The sequence below is a fragment of the Callionymus lyra genome, chromosome 14 (assembly GCF_982586985.1).
Source record: "Callionymus lyra chromosome 14, fCalLyr1.hap1.1, whole genome shotgun sequence".
Taxonomy (NCBI): Eukaryota; Metazoa; Chordata; class Actinopteri; order Syngnathiformes; family Callionymidae; genus Callionymus; species Callionymus lyra.
In genome coordinates this window covers 6979083-7000586 of record NC_141831.1, presented here as the reverse complement: position 1 = coordinate 7000586, position 21504 = coordinate 6979083, and the positions used below count along the sequence as shown (strand labels likewise).

Sequence of the window (21504 nt, the reverse complement as noted above, 5' to 3'; positions counted from 1 at the left end):
GAGTCAAGTTCTCAACAATACTACACATATATCCTTGTTCGTGCAGTTTAACAATATACTGTACGTAATCACTAAGTTGTTGCCAGTACACGCCCTCATCTACTTTAGTTGGAAAACTTCTTCCTGCTGCAGGAACTGCTCACGTCACTTGTTCGTAGGGAAATGTTTCAATGCTAAATATTACAAAATGGAAATGAAGAGTAGAAATAGTAGAAAAAAATGATGATCAATTTCGCCGCTATAGAAATAATTGTTTTAATTAGTTTTGCAATGACTCACACACTTGAGGGATTTTTATCGTCATTCCACTGACTAGGAATGGAGCCAAGAGTCATGTGGTCTGTAAATTCTAATCAAAGTCAAGTACTCGACAATACTACAAATATATACTTGAACCTACAAAAATACGTCATTCCTCATGTGTCACGAGTCCAGCCAATACAAACCCCCAGTGACGGTTAAAAAAAAACAACAAATAATATAAAAATAATATGAATAAAAAAATATATTAAAAGTTTAATTTACCAGAAAATAAACATTATTTACTTTGTATTAAATTATGTTTCAATGTAAATAAACTAATAAAAACAATCCTAACAAATATAAAATTTAAAATATATTTTGAACATAAGGAGATAATCAAGATATATTGACTTTCAAAGAATAAAAGTAAAATGATATTGTAATAAAACCCAGACAGTTTGTTGAACTGCTTTCACTTTGTCATCCCTTGAACTTTGTTTTTTTTGTTTGGACTTTGTTCTTGTTTTTATGAAACTGGAAATACAATTTCCCGAAAGAGATCTGCAGAGGGATTAATAAAGTATATCCATCCATCTATCCATCCATCTATACATGAAAATAATACACTCAAGTGAAAATCATGAAAGCCAAGTAATATTATTTGACATTTTACTGGGTATAATGAGTTTTGATTTAAAGAGTTGCTCACCTTCCTCAGCACTGACCCGAGGTGCACTTTATAATCCCATGTTGTTGTTTTTGCACTTGTACTGGAGTTCAGGGGTCATGCCAAGGATGAGCCTTTTTTTTTTTTACACACAGATGAGATCTGCCCGGACACAAGCAAAAGTGAATAGTGGACGATACTTTGTCAGAAATGTATCAAACGTTTGAAATATACAGTATTTTAGTTTAACCGATTACATTTTAACTGCCGCCACTACTTTCGTACAAGTTTACTACTCTTTATTGTTGTTATATTTATTAATATATTATTTATTATTGTTATTTTTTAATAATATGTTTACTGCTTTATTTAATGTTTTTTTGTAAACATTCTGCTGGGACAAGTTCCCTAAATGAGGAAAGAATAAAGGTATATATTCTATATATTATATAAATATATATATATAACATCACATATTAAATAAAAAAGTTACCTGATCAAACCAAAATAAAAGGGGCAGCAACAGTCTCTGGCAAAACAAAGAAATTTGGGGGGGTCGGGTCGCAAACAGGTGCCTGTTGATGTATTTATTCCTCTCAAAAAAACAAGATCAGGAATTCAATCAAAGAGCAGGGCTCAGCCAATCGCGTGGCGGCGTCTGTGAAAACATCGGCGTCGGGCCGACCAGCCATTGGCCGGGAAGTCTGCGGCAGGAAGGGCCGCGATTGGTCGAGAGTTCGCAGAGGCTTCATTGCCTCCATGGCAACATTGGCTCCTTATTGCTCAGGAAGGTGAAAAAAAAAAAAAAGGAGGGAGAGGGACTTTCTCTCAGACTCTGAATTAGTCATCCTTTGTCCCCCCCGGTGGAGATACTGGGGTGACGATCGGGGGCGAGAGGGTGATCGAGGGGAACCGGGTCGGAACTTCAGAAAAAACGAAACACCGGCTTCATAAACGACAACAACAGCCACGCGGGATTTTTGTTGTTGTTGTTTTTGAGAGAAAATAGAAGGGGTGGCGGGGGGGAGTGAGGGTGGGGTCAGCAGTGAGAAAAACATCCCACAAAGATTAGGGTGTGAGCGAGTGGGGTGGGCGAGGGTTGAGGGGGTCCGTGGCTCCTCCCCCCCCCCACACACCGAGTCTGATGCTGTTGACAGGCAACGCCGGCTAGCGAGCTGGCTGGCTGTTGCTCCGGCGCCGTGAGTGATGACGAGATGGCAACAGGCAGCCGGCGAAGCATCAGTTGCCGTAGCAACCTGCCCTCGGATACAGCGTGCTGGTTGGCCCTCGCGCCGGTGTTGTTGTTCTGCGCGGCTGATGAAACCTCGCGGGCGAGGGAGGTGCGAGAGCTTCTTTTTTCTGCGACCACGCTAGAAAGTGTTGCTAGGCGTGAGGAGGTTCGACTCCTGTGGAAGTTTGTCGGTGTCATCAGAATGTTTAGGTGGTTGAACCGTTTCAAATGTTGACGTTTCATCGTTGTTTTTTCAATGAAATGAGTTTGTTAAAGCATTCAATTCATTTCTATATTGAAAGGTTATTATTATGTTATTATTATTATTTGTTGATTACTTACATTTGTTTTTATTGTCGTTTTAATTATTTTTCAAATGATTATAAAATACTAAATTCATTAATTAACTAAATAAAAAAGATGCTACAATTATGCAAACATTTTATATTAAATTTAAAGGTTACGAAAGAAAAATCATTAATTAATTCATTAATTAATCAAATGTATTGTTTTATTAAAGTTTTAATTTTCAGTGTTGTTAATCAACTTATTTAAAACTAGTCAAAAACTAATCCTTAAATATATAAAATCTTTTTTTTAATTGTTTATTAAACACATTTGTAAAGAACCTTTTTATTATAAACTGTTTGTCTGGTTGCAACAACATTTTAAATTGAATTTAAAGGGCTATAAATAAAAATATATTGAGTTTATAAGAATCAAAATTATTGGAAAAATAATCTCAAACTTAATTAAATTATTACAAAAAAACTAATTCAACCATTTAATATTCAAGTAATTGAATTAAATGATAAAAAAAAACCTTAAATTAATCAGTTAAATAAATATATAAATCTAAATTTCGACCAAAATTTTTAAATTAATTCAAAATGTAACCATTAAATATTCTGACAGTGCCGATACATTTCCATACATTCCTATACAGCTCGCCGACGTAAAGACACGACGTGTTGCGACGTCTTATCGGAACAAAGCGAGACGATCCTGCTCATCGAACATCAAACGGTGCAGAAAGACAAGAGAGTTTATTTCATCGGTTCGAAAACCTACAGCTAACAAAACAGTCGTTGTGTGACGGAGAACAAAGAAAAAAAAAAAAAAGGTGTGTGTGGCCCGGAGAGAGGCGATCAATACGCCGGCGTGCTGAGTGTGCAGGCGGCGCCGACAGCCCACAAATAAGAATTCATCTCATCGCGCTCATTGGTTCGCGACCGGAGGAGACGGCGCCGCCGCCGCCGCCGCCCCGGCTTGACAACGTGATTGATTACAAGAGGTCCGAGTCTTTGTTCCTCCGCCGGTGAGCGGCGCTGGAAACAGGGGCGCGAGGTTGACGACGAAAAAAAAAAGAAACCGGCTCGACGAAGGAATACGAATGAGATGAAACCAGAGAGGGAAAGGATTCATTTTTTTTTTTTAAGGGGTAACCTTCCGGCCGGACGGCGGCCGCATCCATCACTTTGACGCCACGTCGCTTCGGTCGAGGCCGAACTCGATGGTCTCCAGCCTCTGAGCCAACGACAGCACCAGCATTTTCATCTGTGAGGGCAGAGAGGGCAACAGACGAAAATATTAAACAGGTGCAAACAATGTCAGGTGGGAAATTAAGTGAACAGCAGGAAGTAGCCCAGAAAAAAAAAAGGGGGCGGAGGAAAAATAATTGGGAGAGCAGTCAGTGAGGGGTGAAGAGAAAAAACTGGCGGCAAAAGATGGGTGTGGAGGACCGAGGGGGGTTTAGGGGAGACAGGTCAGCGAGTGTACGGGACAGAAAAAATGTCTGGGCGTCAGACAGAATACATTAAAAGTGGCGGCGTCACCTCCAGAGACGGGAAGAAAGAGACACCCCGCCAATTTGACTTTAAATATTAAAGAAGGGATCGGTGAGTTGAGTGCCTTTTTAGCCAAAACACAGCAGCTCCAGGAGCAGAAACTACTCCGATTATAAAACACTTGAAATTCAGTCGTCAACTTGGACGTTGAAGTGGATTTTAGGGCGGAAAAAAACGGGTAAAGTGGTTTATAGGTGCTCTCAGGTCAGCAATACTAACTTAAGAAATCAAACCTAATTCTGTACCAATTTAAACTCAGTCGTTCCCTCTTTTTTTAAAAAAAAACAAAATTAATTTGCTTTACAGAGTCTGGTTCTTCAACGGTTTCTGCTTCACTCCTTGACATATAGTTGGCGAGTAGGACTGTCGCGATACACTATGATTACGATGTATTTTTGATACACTTAATATTTAGTCATTTTTGAAAAGGTTTTATGGGGACGATACATTTTTAGTGACATCTTGTTATTGTTCCACTCACTGTTTGGTAGTAATATTCAAACTGAAAGACCAGAACCAAAAAAATATATATTTTAAAGCTGCTGGAAGCGACTGTATCCTCTTGTCCTCAGTCGTTGCTGGGATCTAGAAGGGATTTCATTGATCCTTTAGCTATGATTGATGTAATGACTGCTGCTGTATGGCCTCCGGAAGTTTAATTGCTACACAAAAATGAACAAACACGTATATTTGCATGTTAACTGTACCTATAAAAAATATATATATATACATTTCTGACTTTACACAAACACACCTACCGCAACTACAAAATGGACAAAAACTGTGAATACCTGTATTTTAATTTTAAATACAAAAATCAAATTATTTTTGGTACTTTTGTACGTTATATACATATATACTGTATTAATACATTAAACTCAAGACTTTTATTATGTGTATTAAACTTTTCTTTTTGTTATAATGAATCTTTAAAACTGGTATTGTAGTATAGTTCAAGAAACGGTATCGAAGGTTAAAGTACAGGTACAGGTATAGAGAGTTTTTGATTGATACGCAATCCTAGATAAGACATCTTTATTTGAGCCTCAAGTGGACTCGATACCTCTCAGGACCAGCTGAGACACGCTGGAGTATCCGGCACAGAAACCAGACAAAACAGAATCTTTTACCAAACGTATCATTATTATTATTATTATTCCTTATGTTTGTATGGTCTGTAATTATTGTATACATCCTCAGAGACTAATGTGGCTCCATTCCTACGCAGCGGAATGACAATAAAAATTCCTCAAGCGTTTGTAAGTCATTTCAAAACAATGACTACTATAGCGGCGAAAATGATCAGCAGTTTTTTTCTACTACGCTTAAAAGAGAAAAAACCAAAAAGTTGATGGAAGAAAATAAATCTCTTTCAACGTTTTCTTTTGAGTTTCATTTTGGAATATTTATCAGTTAATCATTTTCCTTCGCACAAGTGACGTGAGCAGTTCCTGCAGCAGGAAGAAGTTTTCCAACTAAAGTAGATGAGGGCGTGTACTAGCAAGAACCTAGTGATTACATACAGCAAGTTGTGAAACTGTAGGAACAAGGATATACTTGTAGTATTGTCGTGTACTTTACACTGGTGTTGTAGTATTTACAGAACACATGACTCTTGACGAAGTCGTAACTGCTTTCATTTGTTTTAAAACCAAAATATGTATATGCTGGAATTACTGTATCCTCTCGTCCTCAGTCGTCGCAGAATTTTTTTTTTTACTTAAGCCGAGGATGTAAAGACTGCTAAAGACTGTCTAGTCGCAACAACAAAAAAATAAACAGAATATTTATTTGTTAATTGTAATATTTAAAACACCATCAAATTATGTTATTTTATACACATTTTCTTATAGTATGAACCATTAAATCATCAAAATGCCAAGTTGAAAGTACAGGGCTGTTAAATATACATTTCCATGGACCCTCAACCAAAAAAGGTTTATGAAAACTACATTTTAGGGGGGTAAATAGTTAAATTGCTGCAACGTTGTAAAGTGCATGAATTGTGTTGCATTAAAGTGTAAATAAATCCTAAGCTAATGATGATAAATGATCAAGCCCTCACAACTGGAATTATTTGTGTTTTATTAAGTGAGTTCAGAGTCTAATCCGTTGTCGTTCACCTGGCAACACTAACTAACTAAAGTAATAAATGTCTCACAAACAAAACATAATAAAAACAAGTATTGACTTTAACTGGAGGGATTAGTTATTGTCACATGCATTAATGAAGCAGCACCAGAGCAAAGTTAAACCAGCTCAAGTATATTTAACATTTTCCCACGGGAGTAAACGTGCGTGTCTGAACTGAATGGGAGAAAGGGAACGAGGGAGTGTCTTGGAGCGTTTTGACTTTTAAGCAAAACAAAAACGGTATGTTTTTCCTCTTTTTTTTTTTTTTTTTTAAAGCAAGGGGCTTTAACTGTTTCCTTCAACTGAGAAAAATCTCTAAACTTAGGAAAATGTTGTCATAAAACAATCTGGATCTTATAATCCATGTTTTTGTGTCATTTGTACTATTGTAACAGTTTATTTTGGTGTCTAAACAAGAAGGATCTGTCTCGCCTGCAGTTCATACTAAACTCAGTAGCCAGGATTCTGACCTTCTCTAGTAGAAGAACTCACATTTCTCCTGGTCCTTAAAACTCTTCACTGGCTGCCAGTTTCTTTCTGGATCAATTTTTTAAATTCTGGTTCTTACTTTCAGATCTATTCATGGTCAGACCTTCCATCAGTAGATTCTGATCCAGCCTTACACCCCAGCTCGGGCTCTGAGGTCTGTGGATCAGAATCTACTGATGGTTCCTGAACTTCTGGACCAGAGGAGAGAAATCCTTCCAGACTGTTGCTCCTAAGCTTTGGAACCATCTCTGTGTTTGATGATCTACTGACTCCTTCAAGAAACATCTGTGTTTGATGATCTACTGACTCCTTCAAGAAACATCTGTGTTTGATGATCTACTGACTCCTTCAAGAAACATCTGTGTTTGATGATCTACTGACTCCTTCAAGAAACATCTGTGTTTGATGATCTACTGACTCCTTCAAGAAACATCTGTGTTTGATGATCTACTGACTCCTTCAAGAAACATCTGTGTTTGATGATCTACTGACTCCTTCAATACACTTTTATTTGTGCTTTTCCCTGATTTTCTGGGACTCCTTTGTTTGTCTTATGTGTCTTGATCTTTTAAAGTATATAATTTAACTGTGTATTGTTTCGATTGTTAAAGCGCTTTGTGACCCTGGTCTAGAAAGATTTTCTTTACAAATAACCATTCCTTACTTACGTACTTAAAACGTACTTAATTAAAGATGGTAGAGAAGCATCTTTATTTTATAAATCTAAAGAAAGGTTGATTGAAAAAAAATTCCTCAAGCGTTTGTAAGTCATTTCAAAACAATGACTACTATAGCGGCGAAAATGATCAGCAGTTTTTTTCTACTACGCTTAAAAGAGAAAAAAACAAAAAGTTGATGGAAGAAAATAAATCTCTTTCAACGTTCTTAGCAGAAGAAAACTTTTTTTAAAGTTAAGGAAAGAAGAAAAACTACTGACAACCAAAGTAAAAATGTCTTACGCAGTTTAAAAAAATTGGCCTTAAACCTTGTAAATAACATATTATAATAACATAAATAAAATGTTTTTAAAAAAACAGGTTTTTGTGGAATGTTGATTTAAAAAGAAGATTATTTTCTTTTAATAGAAAAATAGAAAATTTTAATTATTCAATTTTAATATACTATATAAAATAATCACTTAATTTGGGAATTTATGGTCGTGTAAAATTTAACAATAAGATATATTTAAAATTATTATATAATCAAGACAACAAAAAGAAAAACTTGGAAGTAAGTTGAAAAAATAGACTTATATAAAAAGATAAAACAGATAAGAAAGTTAATTAAATTGTGTATAAATAACATTCGTTATACAAGATTGAAAACTGTTGACTGATTTAAGTTCTTTGTTATAAATAGATTCTGGGACACTCAGGCGCTCAAAGATCCGACGGTTAGTAACGCAGATGTTTTAGAACCTGTTTCCGAACCGGCGACTGTTGCAGAACAAGACACGCGTCCCGAGGAGGCGGAGACCGGATGATTGACAGGTGTTAGATAAGATGAGGCGAGCATCCAAAATGTGTCTCATGATCAAAACATGTTTTCCCTCAAACACAGATTCCTCCACACGCGTCCCATTGTCCCCGCTGCGGTGCCACTGGATGGCGTTAGCGCCCCCTAGTGGACGGTCAGTGACAACGCTTTAATTGTCAGACAAAGGGTGATTAACAACAAAAATATGAAAGTAAATTGAAGATATTTAATTAATGTTTATATTAACGTTCGTTTAAAAAAAACTGACAAATTCAAGGTTTAAATCCTTCTCTCCTGCAAAGATGGTATCAAAGTGTAATTCTTTAATTTAATCTGATCTAACAGGGTTGAGGATATAATCCAATTTTAACCGGCGTTTCCCAAAAAAAACAAAAACCCGATGAGGTCATGTCTGGTACCGGAGTCTGACCGAAGCTTCCCAGAACAGCGCTGATGTCATCGCCAGAAACCACCTGACCCGATGGCGATCGATGAAGCGCCCCTGAAGGCATCATTAACAAATGAATGCACCACTAAAGAGTCCAGGATGCAAATGTAATGAAAAAAAAGGATCATTGTCACGTTTATTTATCATCATCATCATCATCATCATCATCACCACGGATGATGATGACGGCGACACTCGGATCGATGGCTGCAGCGTTATTAGCTGGTGCTGAAGGTGGATGGATGTTGGTTTGAACAGGTGACAAGGAGGAAGAAAAAAAGGACAAAGAAAGAGAAGAACAGCAGCAGTGGTTTACCTCAGTCATCTGATGCTCAACACTGCTTCTGTACTCCGGTGTCACCGGCTGCTCTTGGGCTCCCCCTGCTGTTAAGACTTGGCCTGCAGAGCCCAACACGTAGCTGCGAACAAGTCCAGACAAGTCCAGATTATATTATATATATATTTTATACATTCATTTTTATCTTCTGTTTAAAGAGTTTTTTAAAAAAAATATATAGAATCAATGTTAAACAAAAATTACAACAAATGATTTTAATTAGAAAGAAATGGATTTTATATATACATTTATTTATTTATTTTTTACAATTTATGTTAACGTCTTTTTTATTATTATTATTTTAAATAGTATTTTAGACGTAAAAATTGTAGTGAATAATTATTAAGACCAGAGATAACACAAGTGTTAAATAATCACATGAAATGCTATCATTTAAATGGTTAAGATGGATTTCTTAAGTAAAATAACACATTTAAAAAGGCCAAAATTCAAGGTGAAACTGCACAAAAATCCACGAAACTAACAACAAAAAATTAATCAAAGTTTCTATTGAAAAAACTGCTGAAAAGATCCCCCAGACTGAAGGCCAGTTTCTGCAAGACCTCTGGTGTTTCCCAGGCCAGTAAATATGATCTACCAGTCAACGCTTAATAAACGATTTATTATTTAAACCTACCTATGAGATTTGAATGCGTCACATATTTTTATTTTTTCTTCAGAATTATAGGCTTAAATTGTGTGATCTTGTTTTTCATGTTGCTGTGATGGTTTATCTTTTTTCTAAATGATCCAAATAAAACACATTTTATTCGCGACAGACCAATACGATCCATCATCAATAATACATGATAATGACTCACCTGTCGATCCGGGCCACGTTGAAGCAGAACCTCAGTCTCTTGTGGTCCAGACTCGGGGGCGTCGAGGTGTAACTCATGCCCAGTGTGGTGTGACAGCCCCGACACACCAGGTCCACCACAGAGCTGGAAGATAAAGATGATAAAACCAATATATCAAATAAAATAATAGGTAAAAATACTATTTGTCTCTTTTGCTTAGTTGGGGACATGCAGTAGTGATACACGAATCTCACGATACACACAATATATTCAGCTCAGGAAACAATTTGATACAATACATTTAGATACAAATACCTGCATAATTTTTTTAAACTGGACATTGAATTTTACTGATTGTTCTTCTCTAATCTGGTTGAATTAATATATAAAAAATGTGTCCAAAAACATCATCTTAAAAAGCTGCTGGAGTCCACTGTATCCTCTCGTCCTCAGTCATCGCGCCCGGATCGAGCGGAATTTCAGTGTTGCTTTAGCCATGGCGAATGAAAAGACTGCCATCTAGTGGCCAGACGTTTAACTACAACACTAATATGAGCAAACTGAGTGGATATTTGCATGTTTATTGTAAAAAACAAAAAAAGTTAACCATTAAAGAACTACTCATGAAATTAAAATGTAATTCAAGAGCCCAAAAAATATATTTTCGTTTAAAAAAACAAAACAAAAATCAATACAACGCTGTTGAATATAGATACAGTAAGGTGAAAAAAACATTATTTATTAGTAAATCATATCTCAAAGGACAATTTTTGTTTTTCAAAATATTGTGTTAATAATTAACAGCACTGAATAGTGTCTTTTAAAACATATTTTGGGCTATCAAACATCAAATTACGGAGATGACTGAGAACGAGAGGATACAGTGACTGCAGGAGCTTTTAACGCTGATGTTTGGACATATTTTTGGTTTGAAAACAAATGAAAGCAGTTACGACTTCGTCAAGAGTCATGTGGTCTGTAAATAATACAACACCAGAGTCAAGTACTGGACAATACTACAAATACATACTTGTTACTAAACTATCATGATATATCATATCGTCATCCCTGTATCGTGATAAATATCGTGTCAGATTCTTGACAATACACTCCTAGACACGCGTATAACTCGTTACATTCACAAAGATCCCACGAGACCCTGCCGATGACTGAGGACGAGAGGATACAGTGACTCCAGCAGCTTTTAACGCTGATGTTTGGACATATTTTTGGTTTGTAAACAAATGGAAGCAGTTACGACTTCATCAAGAGTCATGTTGTCTGTAAATACTACAACACCAGAGTCAAGTACTCGACAATACTGCACATATATCCTTGTTACTACAGTATGACAGTATATATCATACTCCTATAAACTATTAGTAAGAAACATTGTAACACTGTTACTTCAAAACAGTGTTAAGTTAAACATTATTCTACTTTTACTTAAAGATTCATAATTATTGAAAAGCTAATGATATATTAGAAAAAACAATGTTATTTATAAATATATATATATATATACAGTATATATATATATATATAGTCTCTTACCATGTAGAACCTTTTTTCGCTTCCAGCATTCGGGTCTCTTTGCCAACGATGACATTATCTGTGGCACCTGACATTTTAAATAAAACACAATTAAAAAGATATTTCAGTCACACATTTACGACTGCACTTGAACGCACCATTTAAGTCACTGCCATGTTTCACAACAGAAAAAAAAAACAATTCAGTCAATATATATATCCCATATTTTGATGTAATTTCTGAGAACATATAAGAAGAAATATTATATATATTTTTTACGTCTTATTCTGATCTGGTTCTCATCGTCTTCACATCCATCCCAGGACAGAGAGTCACCGATGGGTAACTTGCACTTCCCGCAGAGAAACACCACAGGAGGGTCGTCGTCCTCCAGACAGAGGGTGTTTTCTTTCAGGAATGAGTCGCTGACGGAAGAGTCAAACGTGAGGTTCGTGTATTTTGTTTGGTTGTCGCTTCTCTTCTCTCTCTGCGCCATTTTATTTTTCCTGCACTTGAAAGTTGGCGCTTCGGTGACGTCATAAAGAACACTGCGGTACAAGATGTGCATCGGGTTTCTGTTTCCGTCGTCGTTGCCTGATGTTTAGAAAACTCCAATAATTCCGTAATTTTTGCGTACTTTAGCACCATCTTTTTATTTAAATTAAAAATAAATTATAATAAAGGCCTTACTTTTTTCCCATATAAGGGAATGTTATGTTGTTACAAACACATAAAAGATATACTGTACAAATATAAGATTAATATGAAACAAAAACTATAATAATAAATAATAACAATGCATAGAATATTTAAAACAAAAACAAAACAACAATAATTAATAAAAATATATAATGAAATAGGCACAACTACAAATAAAATAATATTAAATAAATCAGCAACAATAAACATAGGTAAAAATACTAAGAAAATATAAAATAGAATCGTAAATCAAAATGTTCGATTTATTTGATATCGCTGTTGATTTTAGTCATTTTTAAACCTGACGACTAAAACCATTAAAAAGAAAGTTAATAACATTCGATAACTATCTTGTCAAGAACAGGTTCTTTGATCGTTTACGGTCACTAATGCGGATTTATTTATTTGTTTAAAATATAATTATTATGCGTTATATTTATTAAAGTTAAAGTGCATCAATATTTAAATGATGAGTTCTTTTGATTTAGAAATTGTATTATTCAATATAAAAATGAACTCCGCCCCAACCCGGAAGTGATCATTAATTTCCTGCTGGCGCCAAACTATAAAATGTAAACATCGCGTAAGAACTACGAGCGTCTGATGAAAGTATTTTCTTGTTTCTTCCACAAAAACAAAAGTGTTTTGCAAACATGGTTGACAAGCTAAAGAAGGTGAAGCGAGAGTTGAGGTATTTGTTTTGATTTCTATCGCACGTGTCTTAACCTTGTTGTTGTTGTTCAGGTAAACAAGTGGCTCAGCTCAGTGTTGGGGGATCAAGCGATCACGAGGTTCGAGGTCAACACCAGAACCGTGGAGGTTCTGTACCAACTGTCTGAGGCCAGTGAAGCTCGCTGCAAAGAAACGTCTCTCCTCATAGACGATCTCAAGCAGAAGACGTCAGAGTATCAGGCTGAAGGTATTTGACCTGAACTACACGTACATGACGCCATCATAACATTAACATTATTACAGTTTATTATAATTAAATATCATACTTTACAGTATATCATCATTATATACGTTAGATTTTATCTTCTGTTTATTAGCAGTAGTTGCAAATTCGTGTTTAAACCTTAGCAAAAATAACATATTCAATTTTACTATGAGTATACTCATTTTATACTTAACTGAAGTTTGCTTTTGCCATCCCTAAGCAAAAGAGGTATATTCAAGTGTACTATTAGTGTTCTTATTATATTCTAAAAAAGATGATTTGGTTTTGCTACTTTGTTATTGTGGTGGTCAACAAGTAAACTGTGCAAAGGATTATGGGAGCGGCAGAAAACATACTTTTGATCTTATACTTAGATACAGTGAAAAGATCCTTCCATCTATCTATCCTTCCTTCCTTCTAACCCTCCTTCCTTTTATCTTTCCTTCCTTCTATCTAACCTTCCATCCATCTTTCATCCTTCTATCTGTCCTTCCTTACATCTATCTGTCCTTCCTTACATCTATCTATCCTTCTATCCTTCCATCCATCCTTCCATCAATCTATCTATCCTTCTATCCTTCATCTATCCTTCCATCCATCTATCTATCCTATTATCTATCCTTCTTTCCTTCCTTCTATCCTTCTTTCCATCCATCCATCCATCCTTCTATCTTTCCTTCCTTACATCTATCTGTCCTTCCTTACATCTATCTATCCTTCTATCCTTTCTTCCATCTATCCATACTTCTATCCTTCCATCAATAATAATAATAATATTCTCTATTTATATAGCGCCTAATCTATCTATACTTCTATCCTTCCATCCATCCATCCACCCATCTATCTATCCTATTATCTATCCTTCTTTCCATCCATCCTTCTATCTTTCCTTCCTTACATCTATCTGTCCTTCCTTACATCTATCTATCCTTCCATCCATCCTTCCATCAATCTATCTATACTTTTATCCTTCATCTATCCTTCCATCCATCTATATATCCTATTATCTATCCTTCTTTCCTTCCTTCTATCCTTCTTTCCATCCATCCATCCATCCTTCTATCTTTCCTTCCTTACATCTATCTGTCCTTCCTTACATCTATCTATCCTTCTATCCTTTCTTCCATCCATCTATCCATACTTCTATCTATCCTTCTATCCTTCCATCAATCTATCTATACTTCTATCCTTCCATCTATCCTTCCATCCATCCATCTATCTATACTTCTATCCTTCCTTATACTTGAGTATACTTGACAGAATTTCTAGTATACTATTTCCTTCAAATGCCTCCATTAAAAGTGTGTTTTCCCTGAAGGTTCTCACCTACAAGACGTGCTTCTACAAGGCGTCGGTCTTTCTCGCGCCAGCTTGTCTAAACCTGCCACCGAGTATCTGTCCGCGTTGGTGGACAACGCCATGGTGCTCGCCGTCAGAGACACCTCCCTCTGCAGGTGCGCCCCTTTTTTTTTTTTCCTCATCCGCACCGACCGTCGTCCAACTCTTCGCCGGGAAGTTTTAACGTTCGTGTCTCGCTCAGCTTCCTCCCGGCCGTGAACAGACTGACCGCTCGTCTTCTGGAGGCGCAGAAATCCCACCGGACGCTGGAGCGCGAGACGAAGGCGCTGAGGAAGCGTCTGGGGGCGACCATGGTGATGCGGAGCTGCCTGGAAGAGTGAGACTGGAGTCTTCACGTCTCGTCTTTAACGTCGTATTGACACCTTGGACGTTCCTCCAGGGACATCAGGAAGGCTGTGAAGAGTCAGTCGGTGGAGAGCGCCACGGCCGAGAGCAAACTGCTGGACATGGATTTTGTGAGAGCGAAAGCAAAAGAGTTGAACAACCGACGAGAGAAAGCAGAAGTAAGTGATAGAATAAATTCGATTTTGAGATTAATCTGTTGAAGTGACACCAGAATAGTGAACGTTTCCACTTAAAAAAATGGAATAGTTTTTTTATTCATTCATTCATTTTCTACCGCTTTATCCCTTATGGGGGTTGTTGGGGGAGACAGGATTCTATCCCGGTTTCATAGGGCGAGAGGCAGGGGACACCCTGGACAGGACGCCAGTCTGTCGCCGGGCACACAAAGACAGACAACCATTCACACACACACTCATACCTATAGACAATTTCCTTCAGGTTCTCAATCAACCCTCTGTATGTTTTTTCGACTGTGGGAGGAAACCGGAGTGCCCGGAGTAAACCCACACAACAGGGGGGGTGCTATTCTAATTTAAATCACATATACGTTTTATAGTGTAGAATATTTATAATATAAGGTTTATTTACTTCAGGGACAATATAAAAAGTTATGCTCATCATTTTTTTTTTTTGAGGAACAAAATGTTTGCTATTAAAGTCTTTTATTTCTAAAAGGGAAAATGAAGATGAAAATGAATTTTTTTTCAAGCATTTAATTCTTTATATTGAATAATTAAATTCCCAAAAATGTATTTATTGAATGGTTATAAATGGCTGATAAATAATTATTTAATTAAAAAAAAAAAAAATTATTTTGTTCAAAACAAAATACTTTGATATTCTAATTCCAATAATTGTACTTCTCCACTTCAGTACTTCCTAGCTTCGATCAGATGTAAATATACTACATTGTTTGAAGTCTGACTATTTTTCTTCCTCCTGCAGTATAAACTTCAATCCAGGAAAATGGACAAATCCTTCAGTCACCAGGCGATCATGCAGCTCAATGAGGTCGAACCCAGAATCTTTTCTAACGTTTTCCATCTTGTGTTTGAACCTCTCGATGTTTCCTCCACAGGAAGTGTCGACTCTGAAGCAGGACATCATACCACTGAAGAAGAAACTGGAGCCATACATGGACCTGAGTCCTGTACGTTTGTCTCAGTAATTATAATGTTATTTAAAGATCACTGATGGAAGGTCTGACCATGAATAGATCTGAAAGTAAGAACCAGAATTTTAAAATGATATTGAAAGAAACTGGCAGCCAGTGAAGAGTTTTAAGGATCAGGAGAAATGTGAGTTCTTCTACTAGAGCTGCTCAGAATTCTGGCTGCAGAGTTGTGTATGAACTGCAGGTGAGAAGATCCTTCTTGTTTAGACTCCAAAATAAACTGTTACAATAGTCTCAACGACACAAACACCTAGATTATAAGATTCTGATCATGTTCTGACAACATTTTCCTAAGTTTAGAGATTTTCCTCAGTTGAAAATATGAGTTAAAAGTGTAGCTTTACCATATTAGAAATATGAATTACTTTGTATTAAACAAACATTTCGTTTTAAATTAATTAAAAAAACTACACATGAAACATTTTCATTTAAAGTTTAAGAGAAAAACAAAATGGATGATAAAGTTACATAATCTTTGGGGTATTTTCTGTGAAAAGGGGAAAATACAGCGATTATTAACAGTGTCAGACTTACTGTTGATCGCTCAAAGATTTGATCCCTGTGTGTGATTTGAAACTTCATTAAGTGTGTTTAAAAGTATTTATGGTTCTGAAAAAATGGAGAGATAAAAATAAAAATTAGGTTAAAATGTAATTTAACAATTCATGAAAACCTTTAAAAAAAATCAATTTATTATTTATTCTGTTAAGTGTTTACTATAATGCATTAAATAAGAAAATGACTACAATTGGACACATAAGTTTATACAACTGTATTATTATGTTTTCAGTTTGCCTGCTCTAAGCTGTGCAACAAACAAACACAATTAAACATTAGAAATTATGAAATATTACTCATTTATTTGAGGAAAACACACACGTGTCATGTGCAGTTTTCATTGTAATAGTATCTTCAGTCTTGTGTTTCTTTCTTCCAAATAATTCAAACGTCTCGTAAAACTGTTTTATTTTAAGTCGTAACTCTTCATTTTCTTCACACGTCCACAGAACCCGTCTCTGGCGACGGTGAAGATAGAAGAAGCCAAACGAGTTCTCGTGAGTTTCCCGCCTTTTAAATTATATCTTTAATTAATTTAGTTAATCTTTTTGTTTTTCTCCCGCTCCAGGCCGCGCTCGATTCTCAGCTGGAGGCGAATGTACAGTTTAAATGAATGTTGTTTAGTGTATTAAAGGAATGAAAATAGTTCAATAAGCTCTTGGTTTCAATTAAGTGCATCATTATTATGTTTTTAATCTTTTTTTTTTTCTATAAATATCTCACATTCCACAGCAGCAGATCGAGGTAGTGTTTGATCTCAGTGACCTCTGCCTGCACTTCCTCATGGACGATAAACATCATTAACAATAATCAACAGTTTTCTTCCTCCTTTTTATTTATTATTATATATTGTTAAAACAGCGCCTTCAAGCCTAAAGAAATAAAACGACAAATTAAGAATTTTATATAAAGGTAAATTAATTAAATTAATAAATTAAATGAAGATGCTAAAATACGCTTTAGTCTTAATTTGATTAAATATAATTTCATTTATTTTATTTGAAGATTCTAAAGAATATTTCATATATATTTTACTATTAACATAAGCATTTTATTTAAAAAAAAAGGACAAATCAAAAGAAGAAAGGAGACAAAAAGGTCTAATAACGATAAAAATAACGATCTTAAACAAGTTATTTAGTGCAAAGTAATAATAAAATTGTTTATTTCTACTGGACCCTTATAATATATATATTTTTTCATTTATGGTATTATTTAATACGGAGCCCCGGACATGACTTGGTAAAAAAAATAAAAATAATTATGGCCACGAAATAATAATACTTAATTAATTAATTAAATTATTTTAATTCATGAATGACATTTGACCCTGTTTACGTCATCAGACTGTATAGCAAGAGACTACGTCATACGTCACTGCGTCTCAAGGTTTTGGGTACGTTTGGTTCTTGTCATATTTTTACGGGTTTTTTAAAAAAAAATCTTATTGTGATGTAGAGAATGAAATATTTAGGTATCAAGTCTCAATAAGAGACATTTTTTTGAGGAATAACTTTCCGTTTTCTTACATTATTTATATCCTCACATTATTGACACCAGAGAGTTTATTCTGAAAAATGTACTACGTTAACATTACTATCATTTGTTGGACTAGAAGAAAATATATAACATTGTATTTTGTTAAAAATCTGAATATTTTTTACAGAACCAACTTTGAAACAGACTCTTTGGTTGTAGTTTCCGGTGAAGGTGCGCTCGGTTTGCTCACCACAGCTAAACAAACCGAGCGCACCTTCACTAGAAACTATACTCAATATAATATAAATAATGTATAAAATTAAAAAATGAAGAAAACGAGAGTTAGATATTCTTCAATGTTTAGTTATTCCTCACAACAATTTCTCTTATCGAGACTAAACTATTTCCACGTTTACAAAACTAACATGATCACAAATTTATTTTACATTTTTATTAAACTTTAAAGGAGTTTGACACACGGACACTCTTTGCCAGAGAAAAGTCACGATTTTTCTGCACTTTTTCATATATTTCTTCTTTAAAAAAAAAAGTACGAGGAGCGCCGAAAGTCCTGACGTCATTCATTCCACAGGTGGTCATAATGTAACGGTCACTCCTCGACTTGTTTCTTGTTGTTCTGCTGCGTCACTGCTGACGTCACAGAGACGCATCCACGAGACAACAACATTCCTCAGGATTTAAAGGAATGACGCTCCTTTAGCCACGCCCACTTCTCCACAATACTCCCAAAATACGCCTTAAAAAATACTTTTTAAAAATGCGTCTTTTCTCTTCATCTGCGTCAGATTTAACGACAACTCAATTCATGTTTAGGTTTATTTTTTATTTTAGGTGTGTGTTCTACATCTGCGCCACAAGATGTCGCTGCCTTTAAATGTATTTCTAGTGTAAATAAAGCGTGGGAAATACAAGGTGTGACGTCACAGCGCGGCCAGTATTAAAATAGTTGTGGCCACGCCCACTCGTCCAGCTGTCACCCACACCTCTCTGGACCAGAGTCCAGAACCGGGTCAACAACACTTTCCCTTCACCTGCTCCGAACTTTAGGAACTCTTGAGAACAGGAAGTGCGTCACAAGGCGAGGACAGGTGGAGGTGGATCAACCCTGGAGGGACCTGGAGATGATCCTGGTGTGACCCCGGAGGAGGAGAGTCATGACCCGGACTCTGGACCGGAGCCTCGTCACCCTCGCCCTCCTGCTGTGGAGCAGAACCTCGCTGGCGGACTTCAGTAAGATCAAGGTTGCTGGTTGAGATCCCGGGTGTCAGTCGATTCATAGCTTTTTTTAAATGTGTCCCTCGAGGGCCACTTTATATTCTCTGAGGGGCCATTGATTTATTTTTTAAATTTAAACATAACTAACTTAACATGGAAATATTTTTACAGGTCATATCTTGAAAAGAATGGCTTTTCCTCGATTATAATAACAATAATAATAATTAAAAATAATAATAATACTGACCAGTAGCCATTATTATTTATTACAAACAAAAACAATAATTTTCAGTCTCAGCCGAAAGAATTTACATATTATATTATATATTTATAAACATTTCACTGACTTAATATTTCTAAAAAAAAAAAGAAGAATAAACAATGATTTAATAATAATAACTACTTGAAAAGCTTTATATCAATGTTTATGGTGATAAAATGATACATATTTCTTATATTATTATATTATATTATTATACATTTTTGACCTGTTCACGGCTGAGTAAACATAACAAAACAAAAAAAGTTTGTCCTTCATAATGATAGTAATAATAATAATAATAATAGTAATAATAATAATTATAATTATAATATAAATAAAAGCACAGTAGCTATTGATATTTATTAAAAATTAAAACCACCTGATACTGACTTTAAAACATTGTTTTCAGTCTGGGATTAAAAAACATATATATTTTAATATTTCTGAACGAAAAATAACTGATAATGAATAGAAGAATTGAATAATAATAATATAAATGAATAATAATAATTAAAAAATACTATTTATAATGAAAAATATATAGTTTTCAGTCTTGGATTAAAAAAAAACCAACATATTTATTTACTAAACTATTCTTAACTTAATGTTTCAAAAAGAGGCAAAATTAAAATATAATCTTTAGAAATGTTTTAGGATTGTGTTTATTTAGATAAAGCTCTGTACTATACTTAAAGTGATAAAAGAACACAAATTTGTTGTATAATTAATACATTTTTGTCCTACATAATAATAAAAAATAAACATAATTTCATTATTTGACTTTAAATTATAATTTTCAGGCTTGGTTAAAAATAAACATTTGTATTAACTTATTCTTAAATTTGTATTAATAGAGGCAAAAACAAAAAAACTAAATACAATTTGAATTAGAAATACGTTTCCTTTTTTAATTAATTTGCATTTAAAAAGTGTTATATGATATTTAAAAGAACACAGATTTGTTTTATAAATATTGCATTGTTTGACCTGTGAACATCTCAAGGTCTATAAAATCAGGCTACATTTTATTTTCAAACAGACTATTTGTCCAGAGTCAACAGCACTCATTCTGCTCAGGCGTGTGACGGGCAGCCTCTGAGGCTCCACTGTCCTCGTCACTCCACCATCTCCATCCAGTCGGAGTTCTACGGCTGTGGCGAGGGGCGACTCTGTCGGGAAGATCCTCATCTTCTCACCCAGAACAACCACAGCTGCTCCGTGTTCACTGCCCTGCAGGTCCTGACCCAACAGACCGGACACTGACACCATCACTGACGCCAACACTGACACCAACACTGACGCCAACACTGACCCATCACTGACGCCAACACTGACCCATCACTGACGCCAACACTGACCCATCACTGACGCCAACACTGACGCCAACACTGACCCATCACTGACTCCAACACTGACCCATCACTGACGCCAACACTGACCCAACACTGACGCCAACACTGACCCATCACTGACGCCAACACTGACGCCAACACTGACGCCAACACTGACGCCAACACTGACGCCAACACTGACGCCAACACTGACCCATCACTGACGCCAACACTGACGCCAACACTGACCCATCACTGACGCCAACACTGACCCATCACTGACGCCAACACTGACGCCAACACTGACCCATCACTGACGCCAACACTGACCCATCACTGACGCCAACACTTACCCATCACTGACGCCAACACTGACGCCAACACTGACCCATCACTGACGCCAACACTGACGCCAACACCAACCCATCACTGACGCCAACACTGACCCATCACTGACGCCAACACTGACCCATCACTGACGCCAACACTGACACCAACACTGACACCAACACTGATGCCAACACTGACCCATCACTGACGCCAACACTGACCCAACACTGACCCATCACTGACGCCAACACTGACCCATCACTGACCCATCACTGACACCAACACTGACACCAACACTGACGCCAACACTGACCCATCACTGACGACAACACTGACGACAACACTGACACCAACACTGACCCATCACTGACACTCACACAGACACCAACACTGATGCCTACACTGACTCCAACACTGATGCCTACACTGATTCCAACACTGACGCCAACACTGACCCAACACTGAACCAACACTGACGCCAACACTGACCCATCACTGACGCCAACACTGATCCATCACTGACGCCAACACTGATGCCTACACTGATTCCAACACTGACGCCAACACTGACCCAACACTGACCCAACACT

At 36.2% G+C, this 21504-nt stretch overlaps 2 protein-coding genes across 2 annotated transcripts; one reads left to right on the top strand and one right to left on the bottom strand.

The window, feature by feature from the left end:
• Positions 1–2798: 2798 nt before the first annotated feature.
• On the bottom strand, positions 2799–11705 carry mis18a (MIS18 kinetochore protein A). The gene is made up of 5 exons (XM_087807354.1): positions 11484–11705; positions 11226–11292; positions 9693–9815; positions 8851–8953; positions 2799–3698 (listed from the first exon to the last, which is right to left on the bottom strand). The coding sequence occupies exons 1-5, from the start codon at positions 11698–11700 to the stop codon at positions 3615–3617; spliced, it is 594 nt and encodes a 197-aa protein (XP_087663480.1). The 5' UTR covers positions 11701–11705; the 3' UTR covers positions 2799–3614.
• Positions 11706–12289: 584 nt separating this feature from the next.
• haus1 (HAUS augmin-like complex, subunit 1) lies at positions 12290–16971 on the top strand. The gene is made up of 9 exons (XM_087807419.1): positions 12290–12577; positions 12648–12822; positions 14159–14294; positions 14381–14515; positions 14579–14702; positions 15490–15555; positions 15623–15694; positions 16726–16773; positions 16845–16971. The coding sequence occupies exons 1-9, from the start codon at positions 12557–12559 to the stop codon at positions 16887–16889; spliced, it is 822 nt and encodes a 273-aa protein (XP_087663545.1). The 5' UTR covers positions 12290–12556; the 3' UTR covers positions 16890–16971.
• Positions 16972–21504: the final 4533 nt, after the last annotated feature.